The sequence below is a fragment of the Oncorhynchus masou genome, chromosome 33 (assembly GCF_036934945.1).
Source record: "Oncorhynchus masou masou isolate Uvic2021 chromosome 33, UVic_Omas_1.1, whole genome shotgun sequence".
Taxonomy (NCBI): Eukaryota; Metazoa; Chordata; class Actinopteri; order Salmoniformes; family Salmonidae; genus Oncorhynchus; species Oncorhynchus masou.
In genome coordinates, this window is record NC_088244.1 from 18,278,323 (window position 1) to 18,300,026 (window position 21,704).

The 21,704-nt window shown below is 44.3% G+C and overlaps 3 protein-coding genes across 9 annotated transcripts; 1 reads left to right on the top strand and 2 right to left on the bottom strand.

Moving 5' to 3' along the window:
- The first annotated feature begins 558 nt into the window (after window positions 1-558).
- LOC135527940 (receptor-type tyrosine-protein phosphatase V-like) lies at window positions 559-5,751 on the top strand. 3 transcript variants are annotated; one of them, XM_064956619.1, is made up of 11 exons: window positions 559-719; window positions 1,312-1,481; window positions 1,759-1,858; window positions 2,194-2,284; window positions 2,471-2,547; window positions 2,634-2,768; window positions 3,092-3,214; window positions 3,392-3,552; window positions 3,964-4,099; window positions 4,529-4,596; window positions 4,740-5,751. In XM_064956619.1, exons 2-11 carry the CDS (start codon window positions 1,477-1,479, stop codon window positions 4,990-4,992), a joined length of 1,149 nt encoding a protein of 382 aa, XP_064812691.1. In that variant the 5' UTR covers window positions 559-719; window positions 1,312-1,476; the 3' UTR covers window positions 4,993-5,751. The 3 variants fall into 3 exon arrangements, with proteins under 3 accessions (XP_064812691.1, XP_064812692.1, XP_064812693.1); XM_064956620.1 differs by having other exon boundaries at window positions 4,743-5,751; XM_064956621.1 differs by lacking the exons at window positions 559-719; window positions 1,312-1,481; window positions 2,471-2,547 and having other exon boundaries at window positions 1,769-1,858.
- A 635-nt stretch (window positions 5,752-6,386) lies between these two features.
- On the bottom strand, window positions 6,387-14,543 carry LOC135527939 (transcriptional regulator QRICH1-like). Of its 5 annotated transcripts, none has more exons than XM_064956615.1 (12): window positions 14,306-14,543; window positions 12,808-13,108; window positions 12,600-12,701; window positions 12,322-12,471; window positions 11,528-12,250; window positions 11,190-11,355; window positions 10,938-11,092; window positions 10,722-10,836; window positions 10,480-10,588; window positions 10,253-10,404; window positions 10,054-10,144; window positions 6,387-9,126 (listed from the first exon to the last, which is right to left on the bottom strand). In XM_064956615.1, the coding sequence occupies exons 2-12, from the start codon at window positions 13,063-13,065 to the stop codon at window positions 8,949-8,951; spliced, it is 2,199 nt and encodes a 732-aa protein (XP_064812687.1). In that variant the 5' UTR covers window positions 13,066-13,108; window positions 14,306-14,543; the 3' UTR covers window positions 6,387-8,948. The 5 variants fall into 5 exon arrangements, with proteins under 5 accessions (XP_064812687.1, XP_064812689.1, XP_064812685.1 ...); XM_064956617.1 differs by having other exon boundaries at window positions 10,054-10,138; window positions 10,480-10,593; window positions 10,721-10,836; XM_064956613.1 differs by having other exon boundaries at window positions 10,480-10,593; window positions 10,721-10,836.
- A 717-nt stretch (window positions 14,544-15,260) lies between these two features.
- Window positions 15,261-21,639, bottom strand: qars1 (glutaminyl-tRNA synthetase 1). Its single transcript, XM_064956622.1, has 23 exons — window positions 21,475-21,639; window positions 20,753-20,903; window positions 20,468-20,577; window positions 20,200-20,275; window positions 20,016-20,080; window positions 19,853-19,906; window positions 19,644-19,698; window positions 19,483-19,554; window positions 19,325-19,410; window positions 19,103-19,189; window positions 18,835-18,934; window positions 18,617-18,695; window positions 18,289-18,528; window positions 18,109-18,201; window positions 17,870-18,007; window positions 17,418-17,505; window positions 17,205-17,351; window positions 17,025-17,126; window positions 16,818-16,910; window positions 16,473-16,603; window positions 16,286-16,352; window positions 16,027-16,152; window positions 15,261-15,849 (listed from the first exon to the last, which is right to left on the bottom strand). Exons 1-23 carry the CDS (start codon window positions 21,583-21,585, stop codon window positions 15,799-15,801), a joined length of 2,322 nt encoding a protein of 773 aa, XP_064812694.1. The 5' UTR covers window positions 21,586-21,639; the 3' UTR covers window positions 15,261-15,798.
- Window positions 21,640-21,704: the final 65 nt, after the last annotated feature.

Sequence of the window (21,704 nt, forward strand, 5' to 3'; positions counted from 1 at the left end):
TATAAATGTCTTAATTGTATCTAGTCATGCCATGGTCAATTTCTCTGCTAGAATGAGATGCACAATTGAAAATCATTGGGATGCTGTAACCTTGACTACCTAGAATTTGGATTTCTAGAATTAATGCTAATTCTATGGACTAATGACCCTCTCCTTCTATTCATGGTCTCAATAAACAATGTTCCCCATATGAAACTAAAATTAACTGCATTTCACAGCAGCAATACATAATGTTTTTCTTGTAAGAATTCTTAAAAGATGTTTTAGTATTTGTATAAGTGATATAAGTATATAATTAATAAGAATATTGCTAAGACCAGTGGTATCTGTTTTTCAAGTCTACTGTGTAGGAGTGGTAAAGACAGGTTACCTAGCAGGATTTGAAGTATTATTACATTTTATAGGTATCATTCATGAGCAACGAGTGGGATTAAATGTGGCAGCATTACAATACATCGTCTTAAAGAATATCAAATAAACACATTATCCACAGCCACATACCTTCCTTAAGTATTTGTTTCTTTCTCTCCGCCCCTTTAGTCTCTGTCTCAACCCACCCCTCTCTCCCTGCCACTTTCAGAGAGAGAGCGAGAGAGAAAGAAAATGTGGTGGTTCGGATAACTGGTGCAAGGTAACTTGACAAGATAGAACACATCGAAGGGAAGGGAGCACCTGGTTGCTCCCTAAACTCTTTTTCACATAAAGGAACCCTTACAAAGGTAATAGTAAAATAAGAAATAATACGTTGGTGTTGCTCACCCCTTCTGGGTTGTACACTTGTTTTGAGTTGTAGACCTGTTGGTGTAGGTTTTTCTAGTGTTCTCAGGTTGGTGATGAATGCGTCTTTTGTTTGTGTCAGACAGTGTTCAACAGAAAATGTTTTGGGTGCTAGCAGTTGATTCTGCAACCTTATTCTGTAGGCTATATTTGAATTTGTTCTATAGTGTTAATTATATATATATATATATATATATATTATTTTTATTTTTTATATGGTGTAGACATTCTTACTGCCTTTGAGCTCCTTGAACAAATTCAAACCATCTTGTGTAAGAATGTTAGGCTTCCGGTGCCGCCCAACATTTGTTTTCTATATTAATGCACATCTGTATATTTGTATGTTTTTATGAAAGTATTTGTTGTGTGTTTGTTTGGTGTGACATGGTCTTTTTGGTGAGCCAAATCCCTCTAACTAGCGAGGGAAGGGTCAGTAACTTCAGTTTAGTTCTATATTCAAGTTCCACTTTTTTGACCATTTTGACCAAAGGCATAGTAATCACAGAGGCTTCGCTATTTCTTCCACATGATCAGTGATGCCGAAGCCTCTCACCCAGGATTGGGCACTGCAATCATCTGATCTGTTGTTCTACAACTACCCAACAAAACCCCACAAGTCTGAACCCCTCTACGCTACATACTCCTGTTATTGGTTACCAGAGGAAGCTTAAAGCCTAATCTCTGCACCTGTAACAAAACATGAGGTGAGGAACTTTGAACGTCATTGAGCGACTGGATTGAATAACTTGAGTCTTTGTTGAAATGGTATTGAAGAGAAAGGTAACTATTGATTGGCTGATGAATGCTGTTAGAACTGTTTTAGCCTATTGTTGCTTCCTCAAGTCTAATGGAATGATGGCATTAAGAACATTCTGGGTGTAGTCACTTGGAAAAATGCCACTGAGTAAAATTGGAGCTCAATTTAAAGAGTTGTTTAAAGAGTGTTGATTGACTGAGTATTGTTGCCATATTTCCATATAGGGTACAGGTGTTCTCACGGGCACATATACTACAGGAATTCCATCTGCGCTGTCAATCACTCGCTGCCAAGGACAACAGTGGTTTCTGGCAGAAGTTTGAGGTAAACCAATCTCAACCAGTCTTCTATTGAGTAATACCCTGGCTCTGTAATCCAGAAGTGTTTCCAAACTCCAGTATCCCCAACACACATTTTTGTTGTAGCCCCAGACAAGCACACCTGATTCAACTTGTTAACTAATCTTCAAGCCCTCAATGAGTTGAATCAGGTGAGTTTGTCCAAGGTTCCAACAAAAATGTGTACTGTTGGGGGTCCTGGAGGACTGGAGTTGAGAACCATCAGACTATTGAGCCTTGGAGACTTTGTGCAGTGTCTGCTGTGTCAGTAAAGTCCCACTTTCATAGTGTCCCTTCAGTTGCTGTTTTTTCATTGTTCAGGAGCTGAATGATGTTGGTAAAGAGTTCACTACCAGGGCTGGAAACCTGGAGGCCAACAGAGAGAAGAACAGATACCCCTACATACTGCCTTGTGAGTATTATGGTACATACCATATCAGGGCACCACCACATGCTACCTCTGAGTAATAGTTTATTACCATGATAATATGACCTGCTGTATCTAAGCACAAACATCATCTTCACATCTATCCCATGTGTGGTAATGCTTCCCATTTTCTGATCACTTTGATTAATGGTCCCTGGTCCGTGGTTTCAGATGACCACAGTCGAGTGAGGCTGTCCCTGCTAGACTCCCAGCTACACTCAGATTATATCAACGCTAGTTATGTCCCTGTGAGTACTCTGTCTGTCCGTCTGTCGCTGTATGTCTGTCTGTCTATTCATTCATCAAGTCTGCGGTCTGTCTGTCTGCTCCTCAGGGTGGATGTACGGAGCGAGACTTCATTTGTACCCAGGGTCCTTTGCGCAGCACTGTCGCTGACTTCTGGAGGATGGTATGGGAGCAGAACGTTAGGATCATCGTCATGGTGACCGCCCTGAAACAGAAGGACATGGTGAGTGAGGGATTTGATGGTGATGGGACACTGAACAATTCTCAAATGTATTAAACGTTCATGGGTAACATGTTGACTACATTCACAGCATCAAGTTTGACCCGTAAACTTGCATAGTTCTTCTGGTTTTATATTGCCCTCGTTGCCACCCATGAAGTTATGAAAAAGTCTTCGTAAGCATATTCTTGCCCCTGTTGATGTGGGTGCTGTACAGAGTTGGTGTATCTACCATGAATTTGTCATAGTGTCACATTTCCTGCTGTGCACACAGTAGTGTCTATACTTTTTAGTAGTTTGACAACGTGTTGACCGTGTTTCTCCAGGTGCTGTGTGATGAGTACTGGCCAATGGAGCAAGGGACGGTGTCGTACGGAGTGGTCCAGGTTACCACAGTGTCTCGTAAACGGCGTCCAGATTATTTCATCACCACCATTCACTTACGACAGGTGAGGCCTAGGTCCTGTCATTTCCTCGTTGTCCTATTTGATTGTAACAAAGACTATTAGTTTCAGCCACTGGTCAACAGATGCAGGCTATTTCCAAGATGAATTGTGTGTCTGAGTGGTACAGATAGTGAGTTTGTCTGGTGTGTGTGGTTGTGCTGATAGTGTGTGTCGTTTCAGCACGGTTTTCCCGTAGAGAGGACAGTAACACACTACTACTACGCTGCCTGGCCAGACCAGGGTGTACCCAACGACCTCTCCTCTCTCTGTGCTTTCACTGAGTATGTGAGGCAGCATCTGGACACTCTACCCCTTCTGGGGCCTGCAGTGGTGCACTGCAGGTATGACCTCTCACCTCTGACCCAAACTCACCTAGCTTGCAAACTGTCTCACACTTTTTGTTTTCTGTGTCATTATTTATTAACCTCTACTTAGATTTTTGGCCTTGGTCTTTCTGTGACAGAAACATTAATAAAATGTTACATTTGCAAGTATACAGTGTGCAGCTGTCTTTTTTTGTTTATTAACTGAAAATAGCTGAATGCCAGACTCACATTTCCATCACTGTAAAACATTTAAATCAGTCATTGTGTTGGTGGTGGTTCCTTAATATTTGCAGATATCTGTGTGTATGAATCTCATTTGAGACAATATCTCTATATAAAGTATGTGTGCCGATTACACCTCTTTTAAATGCTGTTTATCTCTCTGTGCCAATTACACCTCTTAAATGCTGCTGGCATCTCTCTCAGTGCAGGTGTGGGGCGGTCTGGGACGTTTGTCACTCTGCTATGGCTGATGCAGCTGTGTGTGCGTGGCATCATGCCTGATGTTAGAGCCGCCGTGGAGGACCTGAGACGGCACAGAGTCATGATGGTCCAGAACCTGGTCAGTCCACAACTACTGAGAATATTGATGATTAGCTGAATCAGTTGTGTTGGGATATAAACACAAATGTGCACCCCCATAGATAGAAACCCTGCCCAGGACAGTGATTCATTAGGATCCTTGTTACACGTCATCATCAATAGATAACTGAAGGCCTGGAGACAAACTTCTTTTGATGCTGCATTGAAAGTAGTTTGTCTCTAGCCTCCCCATTTATTAAGTTGTGATAATGGTTCCTGATGACCTACTAGTACAATGTGAGGCTATATAACCCTTCATAAAAGGATAGGGCAGCTGAAGGCTCCTCTCTGCTGGCAAGTTAGTCTAAGACCCCCCCAGGTCAAGAGCTCAGCTTGTCACAATGTTCATGTCATCTTCATTAGCTGCAGAATGTTCTCAGTGTTGTGTTCCCTCACTGCATGTACCCAGGAGCAGTATATACTGGTTCATCAGTGTCTAATGCACTGGCTGAGTGGAGGGAGTGTGGGACCTCTAAGGTAAGAACACAAAGCAAACACTCAAGTATTATCTTTTTTGCAAATGTTAATGTTTCAGATGGAAACAATGTCTATTGAAAGACAGTATCATATTACACTGTGCTATTTGATTCAGCTGGCTATCAAAACTCTCAATATCTCAGCAGAGTACAGAGTCATGCTGGCCCTGCTCATGTTGATCGGGGGAAGGATCACCCCCTCACCACCTCAGGGCGATCAGGTCAGGGAAACTCATCGAGGGGGAGGCGCAGGCGGCAACAGGAACAGCACACACCCCATCCAGTCCAAAGCCAACCACAATCCCAGAGCTCCGTGCAACAGCTGCTCAACCCTAGGAACTTGCTAAGAAGACTGCTGCCCCCCTCTATGCATATTAATCCACAAAAACACACTTGAGAACTAATTGCACAAATGCACACACCCAACACCTTAATCTATAGCCACACCCTCATCTTCACTCAGTCACACACCTGGAGGGGCTAACTCCGTCTGAACAAACAATAGTACACACAAACATGTATCTACAAGTTAAACCACACATCCAAACTTTGCCAAGTGGGAATGGGCTGATTTATTCCTTTCCAACACACCTGGGGTTGAGGGAAGATGTCCCAACCTAGGGACTACTGTACGTTGTGTGATTACATATAACAAGGCCTTTGCCCGAGTGGGAAGGGGACTTGCCCTATGAGATGACTGTGTGTGTGACAAAACACACAAAGGAGGCAGCCGTAACAACGGATCCATCTACTTCCTGGATCAGTCCGACAGACATACGGAGGAACATGCCTCTCCGGTTGAACCTGTTCCTCCAGACTGGATTACCAACCATGAAGAACTAAGGCCATGGGTAATGGGGGAGATATGTACTTGATCACAAATGGTGCTGAGACGCATCTATTCTCATGAATGCCTGACTGCAAAACCAAGATTGTCCCTATGTATAAGGTTGCAGCAATGTTGAAATGCATTTAAAAAGCATAGTAGTGTGCTGGAACAAGATTTGTACGTTGTATGACGTAGTACAACATTGTTACATGTGTCTCTCACTGCTTGTTTATCTTCTCGGTGAAAAACAGCCTCTACCACAATTTAGACCCTTGATTTACATTAGGAAAATTATATGAAAAACATTAAAACTACTTTGTGCAGAAACTAAGCACTACTGTTCACGTTATCTCCAGAGAAAAACACAAACACGTGGTGAATCACTGCACAAAAGGTAATGTTTGAAAATCGCAGAGGCACAGTCATAACATAAAGTAGACCTTGAAATATAGAAAATAAACAGAACAGTGGATGAAAACCCACATGTTTCATTCATCATGAACAGTACACTGGGGCCAGGAGTTTTTCCTGCTCAGGCCACTGTAATTAGAGCCAGGAGTTATCAAACCCTATACCCTGGCCAGGGAAAACTCCTGGTTCTATGATGTATAATACACATGCTACCAAGTGTACTACTTTATCAAGTACTATTAATGCTGTTAGACTCCCTCATACGGTAGCTGCAGGCTGTAATGCACTGTATTGAGGTCAGAGAATAACAAAGACCTCTAGGGGCTAACAGGCTGTATTAGCATAGGCAGAATCATTGAGAGCTTCCACCATTTTAATGTAGTCAATTGGGTGGGACCTCCCACTTCATTGGCTGTTGACTCTGTTGGAGTCATGTCCTACCCAGTCATCAGGAGGGATCAGTAAAGAAGAAAATTGACTATTTCAAAATGGAGATTGTCATAATGGCACAGATGCAAAGAGGAGTCCTCCATCTTGCTCAATGGATGAGGTCCATATAAGAAAGTGGTTTAATAGTCAAATGACTGTAAGCCTGGGTCGCATTCAGAAGCTCACAACGTAGCAAAACATTTAACAGAAAGAAAAAGTCTGTTCTTATGACAAGTTTATGTGGAACACTTTCATTCACTGCCTGCCATAATCCATTAGGGGCAACAACAGCCCGAGCACCATTCAGTCAGTTCACTGTAACTCCAGACAGTTCAGTAAGGTCATCACAGATCTGTTCAGTCCAGTATCACACAGAGAAGGAGAGGAAAACAAAAGAGTAAAGCCCATCCTGGTTGTGAACTTGCAGGTGAGTCCATATATACACACCTGTTCACGTCTGGGCAACAATGAGATCAGGAAAACTATTAAGAAAGAGGAAATGCAACAAAGAGGGGTACTCATGACAATGACAAAGAAGCAGCAGTGTCTAGGTAACAACAGCAACATAAAAGTATTTTACAGAATAAAACAGGAGAAATGCATATCCCTCAGTCTGTTGGTGAACAGAAAAGAATTACAACATTAATGCTTAAATGGAGAAAAATAAAAAGGAAAAAAAAATTCACAGGTTAGTTTTTCATAATGAATCTTGTTCTGGATGCAGCTCTGCAGTGGTTACTTGCTGGCACAACCACAAAGGCATAACATCTGATTTTAAACCTAAACACTCAAATTAGACCCCAAAAAATAAAAAAATTATGACAATATAGCCAATTTTGACTGCAGCTGGCATATCTAAGGGGAAAACAAAGTTAGCCTACAGGACAAGACTCATGACGCATTAACCTGCAACTAATCCTTTGGCAAAAATATTTGATGGAAAGGTTGTATCTAAGGCTGAGTTTACAAAGGCAGCCCTATTCTGATGTTCTGCCCAATAATTGGCAAAAGAGCAACCTAAGGCTCGCAAGCGGTATTCTCTGTATGGATGAAAGTTAAGTATGCATCTTGGGATGTGCAGTGTACAAAACTTTAGGAACATCCGCTCTTTCCATGACAGACTGACCAGGTGAATCCAGGTGACAGCTAGGATCCCTTATTGATGTCACCCGTTACGTCCACTTCAAACAGTGTAGAAACAGACAGGTTAAAGAAGGATTTATAAGCCTTAAGTCATGGATTGTGTGCCATTCAGAGGGTCATTGGGCAAAACAACAGATTTTAGTGCCTTTGAACAGTGTAGGGCAGTATGGTGCCAGGCACATGAGTTTGAATGTGTCAAGATCTGCAACGCTGTTGGGTTTTTCCATGCTCAGCAGTTTCCCATGTGTATCAAGAAAATCTAGCCAACTTGACAAAATAATGGGAAGCATTAGAGTCAATATGGGCCAGCATCCCTGTGGAATGCCACTCAATATTAGGAAGGTGTTGCTAATGTTTTGTACACTGCATACGCTATACACTAGTACTTCCCAACCCTCTTCTCAGCGACCACCAGAAGTTTCAACTTTCGATTTTAGCCAGAACTGATTCAGTTAGTCAAGGAGTTGATGATTAACAGACTAATTGAATCAGGTGTGCCAGTTGAAGTCTACAACAAAAATCTGAAACATTTGTTCGTCCCCGAGGAGAGGGTTGGGAAATCCTGCCATACACAGACAATTAACATATACATACATTTAAAATGCCCACACCAATAGAAATCCACTTTTTCGGGGTGAAAGACAATTGCCAGAGCTTACCCATGACGTTGCATAACGATGTGAATCAATAATTCATCGTTTTAGTCAAAGTATGATATTTGGGCTTGAAGTGACAAATCCAAATGTGTAACTTCGGACGTTTCCATGAGGCTTACATGCCCCTTTCTGCAAATTATTTTCACCCTGTTTTGCGTCGGGGCTGGGCTTTATTTAAATGTTATCACCCACCAACATGGCAATATTTATTAAATCAGAAACACATGCTGCAAAGTTCTTCCTATTCGAGAGTCATCTGAGAAACAGTGAAGCCTACACTTGAGTTTCCACTAGATAAAAACAGTCAAAGTCAACATTGGCTATATCATACATACAAATTCATGAAAACAAAAGGTAGCTTATTTTTTTACCGTAAGGATAGGCTAAGGTTAGCAGTGTGGTTAAGCTGAGAGTTGGGTTTAAAATCCGATTTTAAGATCATGTTGAAATAGAAAGGGTTTATGACTTTGTGGCTGTGTTAACTAGTGACGACCTTACACTTGGCCACCTTGCCACGGAGCAAATTAAGATAAGGGGAGCAAACTAATGTTTTTACCAGAAAATTATCACAATCCCTTGGATAATGTGTGAAGTTATAATTATTTTTGAGCCGTCAGGAGGGATGGACCAATGAATTATAGGCCTACTCGTGAATAAACATTCCATAACTGCAGTTGGCAGTAAATCGCCAACCTTGGCTTTATACTGTTCAAACACCACACTCCGGGTGGCAGTAGGAACCCTTTCAGTTTGTTTGCCAACTCATAGAAGTAGAAAATGTACTACTTCAAAATAGAGATGGCCTCAATGGCCCTGCCCATGCTCTCACCGACGCCATAATGATGCGATGGTTAAGTCAATGGTCATTCCCCTCCTCCAGTCCTGCTAGTGTATGTTGGCAACAGCTTCCTGGATCTCTCTCACGATAAGGCAGCGAGCGAGGATGTGCTCCATCTGCTCTCTGTTGATTGGCTGGGTGGAGTACCACAGGGGGCTGTTGGGCGCCACCACGGGTTCAGGGTTCAGGTAGAAGGCATCGTTGCGGCCTTTAGCACTCTGTGGACTGAGAGAGAGAGGTTAGTATTATGTGACAAATGGAAAAAAAGTCCATGTTAACTGCCATTTATCAGTTTTCCATTATAAAATATAATGGGAAATCCTACTGCGTGGTATGACTGCTAGGGGCAATGAAGTTCTACCGCAGTAGTCCGGGTAGCTATTTGGTTAACTATTTAGCAGTCTTATGGCTTGGGGATAGATGCTGTTCACTGTCCTGTTGCACCAGAATTGGTGCATCAAGCACTGTTTGCCGTGCGGTAGCAGAGAGAACAGTCTGACTTGCGTGGCTGGAATCTTGACAATTTTTAGGGCCTTCCATCTACTAATTAAAAGGAGAAGAATTTTAGCATTCTAATGCTGCTAAATTTATGCCCCCAACTCCCATTATAAAGTAAATAACACCATGTTGAAACGGGAGTAAATGTCGAACAGTGATATTGATGAGAAAGATGCACCTATTTCAGCAGTGCGAGTCATGGCTCAAATGGTGCTTGCATTTAGCAAATTACCTCAACTCAAATAGGTCATTGGCAATGGCTGCAATCATTTCTGTAATCAGCACTTTCTTTTCCAACTGTTAAGGACGATTACGTGCTGAGCACTTTATATCCGTCACAAATAATTTGAAAGACGCATATCCCCTTTTAACGTCACAGCATTGATAGTAGGCCAATTTGTAAAAAAAAATCTAATAAATCCCATTACGAAGATCAGGACCTGTTATTGGTAGTTTTGTGATAACTGAATTGTGATTTACATTTCATTCGTTAGGGATTTTCTTAATGTTAATGATAAAATTTAGTTTAAAAAAATGTAACGTTCACACCCCTAGTTGTATATTAGTGTTCTACAAATATCAGGCTAGATTCAGAGGCATTATGTACCCTTCAACTGTTTCCTTCACACCCTTACTCCTTGTCCCTCAACTCACCATTTGAAGAGGTAGAAGTCGTAGAGTTTGATGGGGCAGCGCAGAGGGTTCTCTGGGTGCTCCAACTGCTCTGCATACATGTCATCTGTCACTACGGGAGAGGGGTTAGAGGTTACCACCAAGTTTCTGCATGTCACAAAGAGCCATGTACAGTATTTGACCCCTGGCTCTCCTGTCCTGGGGCTGGGTGACCGCTCACCTTTCTGTCCTATCTGGTGCTGGCCAACAGGCTTCAGGTAGCGGATGCTGGTGCACTTGTCTTTGGGGTTGTTGGGGCTCTTCCTGGTGTGTCTCAGGACCTTGGAGAAGGCCAGCTTCAGATGCTGCTCCACAGTCTTCAGCTGGAAGTACCTAGGGGGGGACAAATAGGTGTTAGATGCACACACAAAATGCATGTGTGTGTGTATATGTGTGTAACTTACTCACTTGGTGTTGAAGAACATCAGCGTAGTCAGTAGCGTTGCAGGGGAATGGGCACCCAGCTGTTTACACTCCCACAGCATCTCCTCTGTCACCTGACTGGCGATGAGGTAACCTGGGCCAGGAAGTCATAAAACAGCAAAAGACATGAAACACCTGACATGTTTTATTCATCACTAATTCATACAGGTGATTTGTACAATGTGTATGGTTGGGCTCTAATGGACTATACCGATTTCTGTTCTTACCTAGTGGATGGACGCTTGGCCTCCATGGCTCCAGTATCCGATGCAGACACTGGGAGAAGCGCCCGTAGTATGGGTCTGAAAACACGTCATCCACACGACCATTATCAACCAGATACTACAGAGAAAGACAGGAAAGACAAGAGAGTAAAAAGATAGTTAGAGAATATGCAGTAGCTTCCATTATAGTTACTATATTCCTGTGTGTGTGTGGGGCACCTTCTGTATGCAGAGGAAGACGTAATAGAGAACGTCAGCCCCATAAGTCTCTCCCTCCAGCCCTCGGGCCTCCTGGCACATGTGAGACAGCCCCACACTGAGCTCAGCAACCGCACACGACACCAGGTCCTCCTGGAACCTCAGTGCCTGCCGGCCTACACACACACACACACACACGTATAAACAGTCAATGGGGAGATGGCTAGCGAGGGGGTAGACATACTGTCTGACAAAAAAGGTGAGTGTACTTACGGCCAATGGGAGCTAGTTTGTTGATCTCGTCCTTGTCCAGCTCGGCGTTCTTCCTCTGGGCCCAGAGCTTCCACACGTCAAGCCCCTCCTCAGGCTTCAGAGAACAGGAAAGCATCATCTCTGTATGCCCCTGGCCCTCCATCTCTGCTACTGCCATGGTCTGACCCTGCGCAGACACACCAGGGCTATCAGTATGCAAAACAAATGCAGCAAGAGACCAGGCTATTCAAGTTAAGACCCTAAACAGAAATTAAATCAGGATTATAAATTATATCAATCTTTGATATAGATGTTTGGGGCTTGTAGAATTATAATCTGTAGCTGCTGAATAGAGTGACCTGTAGTTGCTGTGTGTCCTGGACCTGCACCCCTCCCTGTGTGTGCAGCACCTGCTGCTGGGGGTCCCAGATGAGCGACTGCGTGGTGTTGCCGTACCCTTGCACCGCCACAGGGATGTGGATGTTCCCGTGCATGAACTGGGCCGGGAATAGAGAGTTGGCCGCCACTGTCTGGTATTGCACTTCTTCATGACCCACCGACGACCCTGTCATCGTGGAAACTGCATGACTCGAGCCAATCGTAACTTGCGTTGGCGTAGTGTGTGCCATTGTCGTTGTAGTCCCCCCACCAACCTGCACAGCGCTGTATGCTTCCTGGGGGATGGCGATGTGTGTGACACCGCCCTGATCACGTGACCCTGGCGGGGCAGAGTAGACTGGGATGGTCCAGGTCTCTCCAGTGGGGCTGGTGATGGTACCTGTAGCACTGTACAGGTGGCTGCTATCTACAGTCAACACGTCTGGCCTCAGAGATACGTAGCTCTGCTGCTGTCCCTGACCCTGGGGGATTGCTAGCACAGTGGCCAGCTGCTGACCAGGCAGGGCGTAGGACACTGTGATGGGCATGTCCACCTTACGCTTCTTGGCTGGCTGGAGGGGGGAGGTGGTAGGGATGGTGTTTCCCCGGGGAGAGCCCTGCTGCTGGGAGGGGGAGAGAGCTCCCACCGTCTGGATCTGGATCTGTTGACCACCCGCCACCGCTGCCATCAACTGGGCCTGCAGCTTTGAGGGAGAGATGTTAAAATACATTATCTGTAAAGTATATGTATACACCAACTGGAATGTGTGTTTACCTGTTGGTGCTGTTCTTCTGTGAGGTCCCCGGACTGTATTAGCTGGGCTGTGGTGACCCCCTGTAGCTGTTGATTGGAGGAGGAGGGCAGCTGCAGCACCTGGCCCCCCACCCCAACCACCTGGCCCTGATGTTGCCCCCCGATCTGCACCTACAGAAGACATATACATTTCAGTTAACCAGCATAGTCATATGTTCTCAGCCATAATTGGCACTCATTTTTATGAGAGTGGCAGAGACAGAGCGAGAGAGAAAGACAGAAAGAGTAGATGATTATACCTGTATTATGTCTTGGCCTTGGTGCATGGCTGTGGTCATATTTGGTGAGAGCTGCTGCTGTGCTGCCATCACCTGTTGCTGGGACACCTGTACCTGCTGTTGCTGAAGGTAGAGCACAGGGTAGTTTTATTATAATATGGATCATGTCACCAAATCCATCTCGTCTTTCACAAACTCGACATTCTCTTTTCCTCACTCTGTCTCTTACCGGACAGGCCAGTTCCAGCAGTGACCCAGCCACCTCGGTGTTGTCTGTGTATATGCAGTTTGCTCCCTGCTGGTACACCGTAGTGGTGGTAGTGGTTGTGGCGGTAGCACCGCTCTGATGATTGAACTCCTGCAGTGCCTCGGGGCCCTTGTTGGCCAGGGACTCCAGGAACTCCTTCATCCGATGCTGGGGGACACTGCGGGCCTTCAGCCTCACCAGATCCTCAAACGAGCCCCCCGAACCCTCCATGTTATTCATCACAGCCCAACGCTACTCTTCTACAGGGGATAGGATGGGGTGCCTGTGTTTGTCATAGACAAGACATGTCAGTTATTTACTTTAAACCTGCAGTAATCTACTTACTGTCATGAAGGCTTAAAGGGCAACTCCAAAATATGCGAAAAGCACATTTCTACATATTATAGAAATAAATAAAGTTAAAAAGTTCTACCCGAAAACATCAAATGCCAAAACATTTTAAAAAACAACTGATTTTCAAACTGAGATATAAGGTGATGTGGGGAGCAAGAAAAATATATTGTTGCAGGTTTTGAAAATCAGTTTTTTACAGGGTAGGATTAAAAGTGATGTCAGAAGCATTTTTTAGGACCTTGTGTTTTTATCACAGATCATAGAAACGTGCCGTTTTCACATATTTAGACAAAGGTTACAATGAATATAAGTTACAATGAATATGTAAATAGGGTTGTGGTACACTACAGTTGTCTATCACAAAAAAAATGCTTTAATTTTTGACGGTATTTAACGTTTTAGGACAAGAATATTTGCTGACAGACAAGGGGGTAACTTTTGTGGCCGTTCAATCACTACCAATCGGTATTAGGTGGCCTTAGACTCCGTTCTGTCCGGACAGGACATTGACAGAGGTAAACATTCCTGCCTTCAACATCTGACAGAAGCTAAATGTTAATTCTACTAGCATGGTGTATCGGGATTCGGGGGGTGCTGCAAAAGAGTTGTATCAACTCAGAGGAATTAAATGATCCACTCGGAAGTCGGAACAATGAAAACTGTTCAGTGACAGTCGAGGTCAGGGCGAGCGCTCACCAGGTAGGTCTTGTCCTGGTTCTTCGCTCGAGCAGGTCGGTTGCGAGAACACCGAACGAAGATGAAACAATCTCACATTTGACTGGGTGTGAATTAAGTAATTGTTCATATTGTCATTGATACTGAACAAATGCCAAGTGTACATTAGCTACTGTTGCTAAAGGCGAAATATGGGTGCTGTAAATCTACTGTAACGTTACAAGCTAACTGACGTTAGCGGACTACGGTATTTTGCTCGTTCCCGTGGAGTCCCCTCCTCCCTACCGGCCTACTAAACAAACAGAATATGCAGGTCTTGAGCAAATCAAATACGCCATGTTAATGAAAGCACAAAATAGATAATGTGGCGAATAGAATGTCAGTATAAAACGTGTTAAATTCAGTAACAGTATAGCTCGCTCCTCTCCTCCCTGCCTGGCTTTACTGTTACCTCTCTTCTCCCAGGCCGACCAAATCCACTCTCTATCCGCCCAGAAATGCAGCTCCACAAGCCAGTAGCAGAGTTTTTCTTGTGCCTAAGAGAGATACAAATTGTCTCAGTGATCTTTTAGACTTGGATTTTTCACGTTTTCTTGCTATTTTGTCTATTATTTTCCCTTTTATTTTGCAGTCAGATTTCACTGGGCGCCATCTTACAACTACACCCCTTTCGTCCAATCAGATGGCGTTCTACTGCGGCGTGTTGCTAACGCGAGATTACCCTCTTCAGATGCCGCGATAAATTGATGCGACGGTCATTTTAAAGGGGACATGCAGTGCAACATGCCACACGTATTACAACCTCGTGACAAAAACGCTTCCAGATGAAGCATAACTCAAGATTAAATAGCAATCTAATTGCTTTAAAGTGTGAATTAAATATATTGTTCATAAGGCTGTGTGCTGCTCATGAGGAACAACCTTACAATAAATCTCACTTTCCATTTAAATCTTTTCCACATCCAAAAGCTTGAAAATAACCTTTGCTCAGCACTGTACGTAGGTAACATTATTTTAGTGAAGAACCCTGGCAGCAGGGTAATAATGACTGTGGGTACTGAGTTTTAGAAACAGCATCTGCCCCAGTCCACTTTAAAGAGCTTCTAACTGGTATCTTGCCTAGTTCTCATAAGGGAGACCACAAGAAATGTGCCAATTATTCATGTGGAGCTGGGACAGCTCTGGGCAGACAAGAGTTAATTCGCATGCACTCCACTTCCTCAAAAAGTGGTCTGTGTTCCTCCCACAATGCAAGTGTGCCTTTAAGTGGATTGTGTGGAAGTACGAGAGTGAGTGGTCATCCCTTTCACTGCTTTTTAAAATAAATTTTTGTATTTAACTTTCACTGTTAAAGTTGATTAAGAAACACACCTACATTAACCCAAGGTCAACACTGACTCAGACACTTTGTAATATCTATTTTACAATTGTTTTTCATGGTTTTATTCATGGTTTCCTCTCAAATGTGTCACCAAATGTTGCATTTATAAGCATCTATGTTGTGAGAGATCAGCAGAGCTTAGCTTGATGATGATAAGTTTGACTATGGACTCAGAGCTTGACAGGATGGGTTCACATCATACAAACTTACAGTAAGACCCTTATTACCCCAATTATAAATGAGCTGTGGTCCTCAAAAGGAGGTACCTTGCGACAGTTTCCAAGTCTGTGCAAATGCTAAACTGAAAGATGCCCAAAAACCACAATTCTGGATTTCAAATCAACTCCTAAGCACATCTGTAGATCTGGATTGGATAGGTCTATTCAATATGGCAAAAAGTCCAAGCCTATCAGAGGTCTATCAAGATGGAACATTGCTTACACCCATTGATACTTTCAGATCTAAATCATGTCAGGTGTAGGGGACAGGGGTTGATTTGGGGTTCAGACATGTTTGAGGGCTCATGGGAAGCAGGCAGTCCAGCTTGATCTCATTCCGCCCAATCACATCTTCCCGGGATCCTCTTTGAGGGTGACCGTTCTGTTGAAGACGAGCTGCAGGGAGAGGAAAGCTGCCGTTACCCTCTGGCTCATGCTCTATGGAAATTTCTCTTAGGTCACCAATTTCATAAGATTAAATTATTTACTTTGAAATGTAGAATGTAATAACACCCCAGTTCTCACTCCTTTTTGCCACCTGTGTCAATCAACTATTCAGTTTCTGGACCGTACCTTGTCTGCTGTGCTGTCTGGGTCCAGTGCGAAGTAGCCCACTCTCTCAAACTGGAACTTGTCAAACACTTTTGCCTTGCTCACGGAGATGTCCACCAAGGCACTGTCAATCACTTGCAGGGAGTTCTGGGGGACAGAGAGGACATAGGAAACATTTTGACATGAGTGCAACTCAAGAATCCTCTCCTGGTCTCCTTTCCTTAATCAGTATGTGCGGAGGTTGTGTGTGTCCATGACAGTAACACTTAGACACACTCACAGGGTTGATGTCACTTAGGAAGCCACCGGGCACCTCAGACGGGTCCTCAGGATTTTTGTGAAGGAATCTGTAACAGATGGAAAAAAATTGACAGCGAGAGAGAAATCATTCCATACCTAGCAGACAGATATATTTACAGACGTGTCTCTCTCACAGACACACACGCAAAGCTTTTTCAGTGACTCACAGTCTTTCGTATAGACGGATTTCACACTTCTGGGGCTCGCTGACCCAGTGGATGAAGGCCTTAGGTTTCTCTGAAGCCTCATTGGAACTACAGCAATGCACCTCCAACTCCACCACCCTGCCCTGGGCATCCTGAGAGAGATGGAGAGCGAGGGAGAAACAGAGTAAGAAAGCAGAAGATAATAGCAAAATGAGAGAATCAGAGAGAGGAAAGGGAGAAGACAGAAGGTGTGGGGGACAGAAAGAAGACTAACATCCTGCCAGGACAAACAGGCATGTTTGTAGGTTCATAGTCAACATGGTTCTTTGTTTTTTGTAGTCTTTCAATCTGAGAGAAGCATTTCACCTTGATGACCTTCTGTACAGATATGACATAGCCAGCATGCCTCAGGCCTACTGGCTGATCTGGGGTCAGACGCTTGTAGCCCTTCTCCATCACCTGCAGAGGGAGATTGTGTGTGAGAGCAGCAGGGTTAACACACACACACTTACAAAGTACACAGACCTTGTATTGAGAGCATGGGCACTAAGACCCACACAACTTGTCACCTACCTCTCTAAAGTCGCTCTGCTCAATGAAGATGGTGCGTGTAAATGGAACAACATGGCTGCCCATGAACTCATTGGCTGGGAAGTCAGGCACACGGACATCATTCTAGGAGAGGAGATAAATAAATGGTTCGCATTCGCACTAATTCTTGAAGCAAAAGTGATTGTGTGAGTGTTTTCATACCCGTATGCCCTCAGGCAGGTTGGTGATGGTGACTTTGAGGGGCTCCAGGACGGCCATGGCTCGGGGGGCGTGATCATTCAGCACATCCCTCACACACGACTCTAACATGTGGGGCTCCATCGTTGCCTGGGCAACAGTCACTCCAACCTGGCAAGATGGAATAAAACATTCAAACAATAGTATTGCTTACTCCACCGTCTCCCTATCCCGTACCTTCGCACAGAAGTTGTTGATGGCCTCAGATGGGAAGCCCCTCCTCCTCAGAGCAGTCAGAGTGAAGAGACGAGGGTCGTCCCAGTCCCTGCGAAACACAAACCGTCAGTGGAAGTCTCTCTCACATACAGATAGTTACTTTGGCACAAATAATGTAGTTTGGCTCTGGAAACAAATAGTTTGGTTGGGAGAAATCTAGATTTTCATACCATCATACGCTATTACCGTATGTGCACGCAAGGTGCTATAACAACAAAAACAAAACAATTTAAGCAACAGGGATCTTGATCTAGACAACTAGCCACTTAGCTAGCAAGTTAGCCAACCAAATGCATAGATGGAGCCCTGAGCTGGATCATACCTTTTAAAAATACCCTGGTATACGGTGTATTGCCCAAGACTACAGTTTGGCCATAGAAACAAATAGTTGTGTCCATGTGTGTAATGCTGACCTGACAGTTCCTTCCTCCACCAGTTTGATGATCTTCCTCTTGGAGACAACGGTGTAGGTGAGGTTCAGACGGCCATATTCCCACTGCACAGGGCAGTACACGTCCAGAGCATTACACAGCCAGAAATACGATGACCGCCTGAAGGACACACACAAGCATGTTAAGAGAATCAAAGGTTTTAAAGAACCAACAACTTAAAAGGAAAGTTGACCCAGAAATTACTACAACACACAGCATACCTGGCCTGGAACTCCTTGGTGCAGAGTGAGTGGGTGATGTTTTCAATGGAGTCACACAGACAGTGGGTGTAGTCATAGGTAGGATAGATACACCTGTGAAGAAAAAAGGCAGGAGGGGGTAGAACTGTGATGAGTATATTGAACTGTTAGAAGAAACACTGTGGTGTGTGTGTGTGTTACCATGCGTCCCCAGTGCGATGGTGGGCTGTGTATTTGATCCTGTAGGCCACGGGGTCCATCTTGCCATCCTCCATCACTATCTTCATCCTGACTGTGGCCTCTCCCTCAGCGAACAGGCCCCGCCTCATCCTGTCAAACAGCACCAATGACTCCTCAGCAGGACGCTCTCGCCATGGCGACGGGGGCGGGTTGTGACCCTTCAGCTCCTCCACCCGCTGGTGACACACGTAGGCATGGCCCCTAGAGAGATGAGCAAACACACAGACACACACATGCAAATTGTTCCACACATATGAGAATAAAGAGAAACACAGATAGCGTCACCCACCTACGGATGAGGTCCACTGCCAGGTCGTAAAGTCTCTGGAAGTTGTCGGAGGCGTGAGTGATTTCATAAGGCTTATAACCTGAGACACACACATACAGATGTTGCAGTGTGTTATGGTTGACTATGGCATGGCATTACCAGTCAGTGCTAAACCATTCTCTGGATGCTTTGCCAGTGTTGTTGTGATGTTAGGGTAAAATTGTACAATGGACACTCACCCAGCCACTCCACCATGTCTTTGATGGCAGTGAAGTACTTCTCCTCTTCCTTTTCTGGGTTAGTGTCATCATACCTCAAGTAGCAGATCCCATCGTTAGCCTGAGGAGGGAGAGAGGACAAGGAGATATGAAAAGAGGGCAACACACAATTGGGTTCTGTCAAGTACCCCATATGAAATCAACCCTTAGCCTTTACCAATAAGCTATACTTAGCCTTCTGGTAGTGGTTAAGAGTGGTGCTGGTGTGTGGAGTGTGTCAGGGCCATACCTTAGCGTAGCCAAAATTAAAGTTGATGGCTTTGGCGTGACCAATGTGAAGAATACCGTTGGGCTCTGGAGGGAAACGAGTTCGAATCTACAGTAATATAGACAGGCGAGAGAAAAACCAAGAGAGATCATTTAGTGAGTGATCAACAGTTCCACCTGCAGGCAGTATGAACCTTAAATGCATTCTGGTCATTCCACCTGTGACATTCCCTTATCTCCATACCTGTCCTCCAGTGAACTCCAGATGCTGCTTCAACAGGTCCATGGTTTTAGGAGTGACCACATAGCCCTCTGTTTTATAGTTCTCTCCTGGAGAAACAGGTCAGGGTTACAAGCTAGTAAACTTAAATTGGTCATGGATGAAGTGTCTCTCCATCTCACCAGGTTTGTGGAAATTCAAGGCCACTCCTCTCAGCTCATCCATCAGCGATCTGCCCTCAATCTTTAACTCCCCTACACACACACACACACACACAAAAGTATGTCAACACCCCTGACCACTTAACCCAGAGCAGCTTTATGTGGAGTCCCCAGGTCATTACCATTCATTGTGAGCTCCTCCTTCACCTCACCATCTGGAGCCTTAGCCTTCTGAGCCTGCACATAGGAGTTATTAATTGAGTAAATTCTATGCGATTATGCAGTCACATAATGGATCGATCCATTAGTAAAATGATCTGCGCTTTTGCGTGTGAAATATGATTGCACATTTATTTTATAGACAGCTATGTTGAGCTGTGTGAAATGTTACCTTGGGTTTCTTCTCCAGGTCAGCCTCTGTCTTTGGGCCAAGGAGATGGAGGACCTGAGAGGGAACAGGGTCACAATATAAGCACACATCTGAGGTACAGTATATCTATGTTGATATACACAATGCCTTCAGAGGACAAACATAAATGTATTGTTACACACACCTGCATGTCCACCTCGTTTTTGATCATCTTCCCATCAGCCCACATCAGGCCACCACGAGCCTCCCCTGTGAAGACAGAGGCATTCTCAATGAGACTGACATCCTCTCCTCCTTACCAACACAGATATTAATTTCCTCCAGTCCCAGAAGAGGTAATCAATAGTCTATCAGGGCTGTATTCTTACCCATGAGCAGTCCCATGTTAAAACGGTACCTCTCCTGCAGCAGCTGGTCTTTGTGCTTCTTGATTACTTTTTCCACCTGTAACATACCACTGTTAGTCAAACCCCTCACACTACCTAGCAACTGTTAATAATCATCACTTGACAGAGACTATGTTTACAACATAACAAAATTGCATGCAGCATTATGGGTAAACAGGAAATCTCTAAGCCCTCTATTTAGGGCTAAAGCCAGATGTTTTTCCAGGTCAAAATAAGCTCATGTCCTCACCTTGTCTTCTATCTGCTCTGGTGTTATGACCACTCCCACTCCACACAAAGACTCAAACTCCTGCTGGTTGATAGGGTCCTGGGGATGGCTCTTCACAAACTCCAAAGCAGCTAGAGGCGAGAGGAGCCAAAATCAAAGTGTTGTGTGTGTGTCAGAGAGAGAGAGAGATAGAGGCAGACAGACAGACAGACAGACAGACAGACAGAAATGGCCACGAGACAAAATGCTGATGACATACAGTCAACTACATTAATCAGTGATGTCAGGAAATGTGTGTTTGTCTACCCGCCAGTTGCAGCTCTGTACAGATCTTGCGTTGAGCAATGTGATCTGTGAGGAAGCCCAGGCGTTTGGGGTCTCGAAGACGAGAGGTCATTGTGTACAGAAGGGTCCCTGTCGCTTTGTCCACTCCTGCTGCCCCAAGCACCCGCTGGGCCTGTGGAAATCAACCAGTTGGAATAAATAGTGTTATTTATGTCGACACCACTTAACACTATTGAAACCCGTGTTGGACCAATACCAAGTCCCAGAGTCGACTAGACCTGGAGATGAACTGACAGAAAAGCTGTCAATTGAATAGTCTGGATTGCTACTTTCAAGAACAAGTGCAGTACAGTGGAGATCTGGGTTATTTTTAGCCGGGCAAGTCAGGGTAAGATGAGTTCTAATGACAGGGTACACTAGAAACAGGACTCCAAAGAAAATTCAAAGGGGCAGGCCTATAACATGTGTATGTGAAAATTTACAGTGAACTATCAGGTCTTTTCTTGTCACTATTATTCTTGATTTGTCAATAATACGTTTGAATGAATGTATTCACTCAGACTCATATCAAAGGATGAACTTGTCTGACTGAAATAAATGCCACAGCTAAAAAGAGTCAGTGAAATGACTAACTTTACTAAACTAGCTAACGTTAGAGGATTTATGATCCTGTCAATACAGTCATATACACCCACGCCCGAGCTGCAAAGATTGAATACTTTTCCCAATCTCTGAAGTCATACCTGTGCAATAGCATCCTTTAGGGCAGAACATAAGGCATCATTTTTCAAAGTCTCCTTCGCTTTCTGCTCACTTAGCCCGATAGAAGTGAATAGTGTCACCGGATCCGCCATCTTTTACAATTTACACCAGCCAAACACGTTGCAAAAAATCATTTGTCTGGAGGGGCGGGGGTACTTCATAATCACGGAAAGAATGAAAGGACAGTCATATGAACCAATCATGTCGCGTC

Bases quoted from the DNA above. Each gene is read 5' to 3' on its own strand.
- LOC135527940 (XM_064956619.1), top strand. The intron at 2,285-2,470 runs GTGAGTATTATG...CCGTGGTTTCAG, and splicing joins ATACCCCTACATACTGCCTT to ATGACCACAGTCGAGTGAGG. The intron at 4,100-4,528 runs GTCAGTCCACAA...GCATGTACCCAG, and splicing joins TCATGATGGTCCAGAACCTG to GAGCAGTATATACTGGTTCA.
- LOC135527939 (XM_064956613.1), bottom strand. From the start codon at position 13,065: ATGAATAACATGGAGGGTTCGGGGGGCTCGTTTGAGGATCTGGTGAGG. The intron at 10,594-10,720 runs TAAGAACAGAAA...ATGACTTCCTGG, and splicing joins CCAAGCGTCCATCCACTAGG to CCCAGGTTACCTCATCGCCA. The intron at 10,145-10,252 runs GTGAGCGGTCAC...CCTCTCCCGTAG, and splicing joins GCACCAGATAGGACAGAAAG to TGACAGATGACATGTATGCA.
- qars1 (XM_064956622.1), bottom strand. From the start codon at position 21,585: ATGGCGGATCCGGTGACACTATTCACTTCTATCGGGCTAAGTGAGCAG. The intron at 20,904-21,474 runs GTATGACTTCAG...TGATTTCCACAG, and splicing joins TAAAGGATGCTATTGCACAG to GCCCAGCGGGTGCTTGGGGC. The intron at 18,696-18,834 runs GTGAGTGTCCAT...TGTGTGTCTCAG, and splicing joins AGACATGGTGGAGTGGCTGG to GTTATAAGCCTTATGAAATC.